The sequence below is a fragment of the Babylonia areolata genome, chromosome 19 (genome assembly GCF_041734735.1).
Source record: "Babylonia areolata isolate BAREFJ2019XMU chromosome 19, ASM4173473v1, whole genome shotgun sequence".
Taxonomy (NCBI): Eukaryota; Metazoa; Mollusca; class Gastropoda; order Neogastropoda; family Buccinidae; genus Babylonia; species Babylonia areolata.
Window position 1 is genome coordinate 2,320,001 of NC_134894.1, and position 4,509 is coordinate 2,324,509.

The 4,509-nt window shown below is 49.8% G+C and overlaps 1 protein-coding gene across 6 annotated transcripts in view; it reads left to right on the forward strand.

Moving 5' to 3' along the window:
- Positions 1–3,451, forward strand: part of LOC143294024 (beta-1,4-galactosyltransferase 4-like) — a 39,700-nt gene extending 36,249 nt beyond the window's left edge. For all 6 annotated transcript variants that reach the window (XM_076605421.1, XM_076605418.1, XM_076605415.1 and 3 more), the window contains one exon: positions 1,483–3,451. In XM_076605421.1, coding sequence (XP_076461536.1) covers positions 1,483–1,672 — 190 coding nt within the window. In that variant the 3' untranslated portion in view covers positions 1,673–3,451. The remainder of the gene's footprint in view (positions 1–1,482) is intronic.
- Positions 3,452–4,509: the final 1,058 nt, after the last annotated feature.

Consider the following 4,509-nt stretch of genomic DNA (forward strand, 5'->3'; position numbering starts at 1 on the left):
CTCTCTAACCCCCTCCCTCTCCCCCCTCTCTCTAACCCCATCCCTCTCCCCCCTCTCCCCCCTCTCTCTACCCTCTCTACACCCCCTCCCTCTCCCCCTCTACCCTCTCATACCCCTCCCTCTCCCCCCTCCCTCTCCCCCCTCTCTCTACCCCCCTCCCTCTCCCCCCTCTCTCTACCCCATCCCTCTCCCCCCCTCTCCCCCCTCTCTCTACCCTCTCTAACCCCCTCCCTCTCCCCCTCTACCCTCTCTACCCCCTCCCTCTCCCCCCTCTCTCTCCCCCTCTTCTCTACCCTCTCTACCCCCTCCCTCTCCCCTCTACCCTCTCTACCCCCTCCCTCTCCCCCCTCTCTCTCCCCCCTCTCTCTACCTCTCTACCCCATCCCTCTCCACCCTCTCTCTACCCCCTCCCTCTCCCCCCCTCTCTCTAACCCCTTCCTCTCCCCCCTCTCTCTACCCCATCCCTCTCCCCCCTCTCTCTACCCTCTCTACCCCCCTACCTCTCCCCCCCTCTCTCTACCCCCTCCCTCTACCCCCTCCCTCTACCCCCTCCTCTCTACCCCCTCTCTCTACCCCCTCCCTCTACCCCCTACCTCTCCCCCCCTCTCCTCTACCCCCCCTCTCTACCCCCCTCCCTCTACCCCCTACCTCTCCCCCCTCTCTCTCTACCCCCCTACCTCTCCCCTCCCCTCTACCCCCTCCCTCTACCCCCTACCTCTCCCCCCTCTCTCTACCCCCTCCCTCTACCCCCCTACCTCTCCCCCCTCTCTCTACCCCCCTCCCTCTACCCCCTCTCTCTACCCCCTCTCTCTACCCCCCTACCTCTCCCCCCTCTCTCTACCCCCTCCCTCTACCCCCTACCTCTCCCCCCTCTCTCTACCCCCTCCCTCTACCCCCTCTCTCTACCCCCTCTCTCTACCCCTACCTCTCCCCCCTCTCTCTACCCCCTCTCTCTACCCCCTCCATCTCCCCCCCTCTCTCCCCCCCCCCTCTCTCAGTGTCATGTATCCATGATTGATGTAAGCACATGTGTGTAGGTACAGGGTGGGACATGGACATGGGGAATGCTAACCCCGTAAGGGAAATCATTCAGATCAGTGTGTGCAGGCCCGCTGTTGTTCCGTTTTTAGTTTACACTCAGAGCCAGTCTGTGCAATAACCGTTTGATTCGTGTGTGTGTGTGTGTGTGTGTGTGTGTGTGTGTGTTCACGTGTATTTTGTTGTTTTTTTTTTCCAGTTTTGTCCATAGTCCCTCAGATTCAGAATCACGCGTGTAAATGACTGGTGTGAGAGAGCTTTCTTCTTCTTCGTCTTCTTCTTCTTCTTCTATCATCAGCATCATGGTCGTCGTCGTCGTTGTTGTTACAAAAGTCATCATTCTTCTCAATTTCTTCTTCTTCTTCTTCTTATCATAACCATCATCACCATCATTATCATTATTATTATTATTGTTATAATGACCGTCCTCCTGACTGCCCACAGGAACGACCTGAAGAGAACTCTGAGACAGCGCCAGAGCACGGAGGGTCTGAACACTCTGAACTACACCCTGCTGGCAAGGGAGAAAACCCCGCTCTTCACCCGCCTTCTCATCCGCGTGCCCCCTCCCCCGCCCGAGATCTACGGCTACCCGACATCCTCCCCCTTCCCCTCCCCGCTCCCGCTCCGGTAACGCTACCACCTGCCCCCTGACACCCCCGTCCTCACTGCCCCCCCCCGCACCCCACCCCCAAGCCCATCACACCTCCCTTTCCTTACACCTCCCCCTATCCTCCCCCCCCCCTTCCCCAACACTCCGTCGTAACTGTCCACCCACGTTCATTGGATCATCGCTCCTGTCAACTCTGGGATTGGATTGGAGGACACGTGCTGTGACGTCTTTCCGGTTTTCGTTTGGAGAGTGCGAGACAGAGAGAGAAAGAGACGGAGAGAGTGCGTGTGTGTCTGTGTCTGTGTTTAAGAAAGACAGAGAGAGAAAGAGACAGAGAGAGTGCGTGTGTGTCTGTGTCTGTGTTTAAGAAAGACAGAGACAGTGAGAGAAATCAGTGGCCATATGTTTTGGGTTTTTTTCCCCCACATTTCAGTTTCAAATGAAAATACAAATCCACTAAAGAGACAGACACAGAAAGAGTGGTTTTTCAACGGTTCTTGTCAATATGCTGACCCTTGAATGATGAGACAAGTTGGAGTGTGTGTGTGTGTGGAATACAAAGCTCGGTAAGGTGAATATCCGCTTTGTTCCAGCAGTGAAGCCGTATTGTTTCCATGGTCACACCACACTGACAGAATCATCTGAAGTCAAGCCACAGTTCGCATTTCTTTTCTGGGTCAGTATAACACGGACTATCTGCTATGTTGACATTGACCTTTACCGACAGGTCAGAGGTTAAAGGTGCAAAAGAGGTGCAATGTCACATCCATCAAGTCAGTTCTCGTCGATAACGTGAAGTTGTTCCAGGCCGGGTCTTCTTTGGCAAGGATGCTGGGGACGTATTCCAGTGATGACCTGAATGTCTGCCTTGTACAAATTGTGCGCTGGGAATGTCTCCTGTTTCTGTGGTGTTGTTCTAATTCCTTTTTGAAATTTGTTAAAAAGATGAAAAGGTCTCATCGTTAGTAACGGTCACCAGGTCTGTGAATTCCTATGCACTGTGCCCAGATCTCAGCACATGAAGGCTGGGCCGGCTCCTCCCCCCCCCCCCCTCCCCACTCTCCCACTGTTCTAACCCTTCCCAGTCTTCATATGGCCCAACATGCTGCTTGATGGTCTTGTTCATTAGTGATGTTTATGATCAATGTATGTGATGCTTAGTAGCTCATTACCTTGGCTTGAACTATTCTATCCAAATCCGCTGTTCGGTGTGGCCTCACCAGTGCAGGCAGGTACTCGTGGCCTCACCAGTGCAGGCAGGTACTCGTGGCCTCACCAGTGCAGGCAGGTACTCGTGGCCTCACCAGTGCAGGCAGGTACTCACGCTGCCGCTCCTTTCCCTGAAATAATGGCTTGAATTACACTCGGTGTGGGTTTAGATAGTTGCACTACTTGATCCGGGTTAAGTATTGGTCTTCTCGTCTTCTCTCTCTCTCTCTCTCTCTCTCTCTCTCTCTCTCTCTCTCTCTCTCTCTCTCTCATTTATCATTCATTTATTCCTTCCTTCCTTCCTTCATTCATTCATTCATCCTCTCTCTCTCTCTCTCTCACTCACTCACTCTATCTCTCTCATTACCATATTCATATACATTATTGTCATTAATGCAGGTATCATGATTATGTACTTGTAAATGCTACTGTGCAATTGAGTGTATTTGAATTTCATGTATGTTTTTCTATAACCTTTTGTTATCTTGTGAACATTTTCATTTCATTTCTTTTACCCTGAGGGCTGGATGTAAAAAAAAAAAAGCATATGCATGCTTATTCCACTTCCCTCATTAAAAAGATTCGTTCGTTCGTTCGTTCGTTCTCTCTCTCTCTCTCTCTCTCTCTCTCTCTCTCTCTCTCTCTCTCTCTGTGGTGTGTCTCTCTCTCTCACTATATATATATATATATATAAGAGAGAGAGAGAGAGAGAGAGAGAGAGAGAGAGAGATTTATTCATTTATTTATTCATTTATTTATCTGTCTATTTATTTATACTACTCTCTGTTCTCTTTGTCTTTTCGATTAAAATAATGTACATGAATGTTTTCGGTGATGATTGTACAGTCAGTTAAACTATTAAGTGTTTGGCAAGGATGGAAAATACATTGTGTTTATCATACATCTAAGGCGGTCTGTCTATCCGAATGAGTTCAGTGAGGGAGCTGGATATATCAGTCATTATTGCACGGACATTCTGTCGGGTCAGTGAGGGAGCTGGATATATCAGCCATTATTGCACGGACATTCTGTCGGGTCAGTGAGGGAGCTGGATATGTCAGTCATTATTGCACGGACATTCTGTCTTAGCTTAGTGAGGGAGCTGGATATATCAGTCATTATTCCACGGACATTCTGTCTTAGTTCAGTGAGGGAGCTGGATATGTCAGTCATTATTGCACGGACATTCTGTCAGTTCAGTGAGGGAGCTGGATATGTCAGTCATTATTGCACGGACATTCTGTCAGTTCAGTGAGAGATCTGGATATGTCAGTCATTATTGCACGGACATTCTGTCAGTTCAGTGAGGGAGCTGGATATGTCAGTCATTATTGCACGGACATTCTGTCTTAGCTCAGTGAGGGAGCTGGATATATCAGTCATCATTGCACGGACATTCTGTCAGTTCAGTGAGGGATCTGGATATATCAGTCATTATTGCACGGACATTCTGTCTTAGTTCAGTGAGGGAGCTCGATGTATCAGTCATTATTGCACGGACATTCTATCTTAGTTCAGTGAGGGATCTGGATATATCAGTCATTATTGCACGGACATTTTGTCAGGTCAGTGAGGGATCTAGATATATCAGTCATTATTGCACGGACATTCTGTCTTAGTTCAGTGAGGGAGCTGGATATATCAGTCGT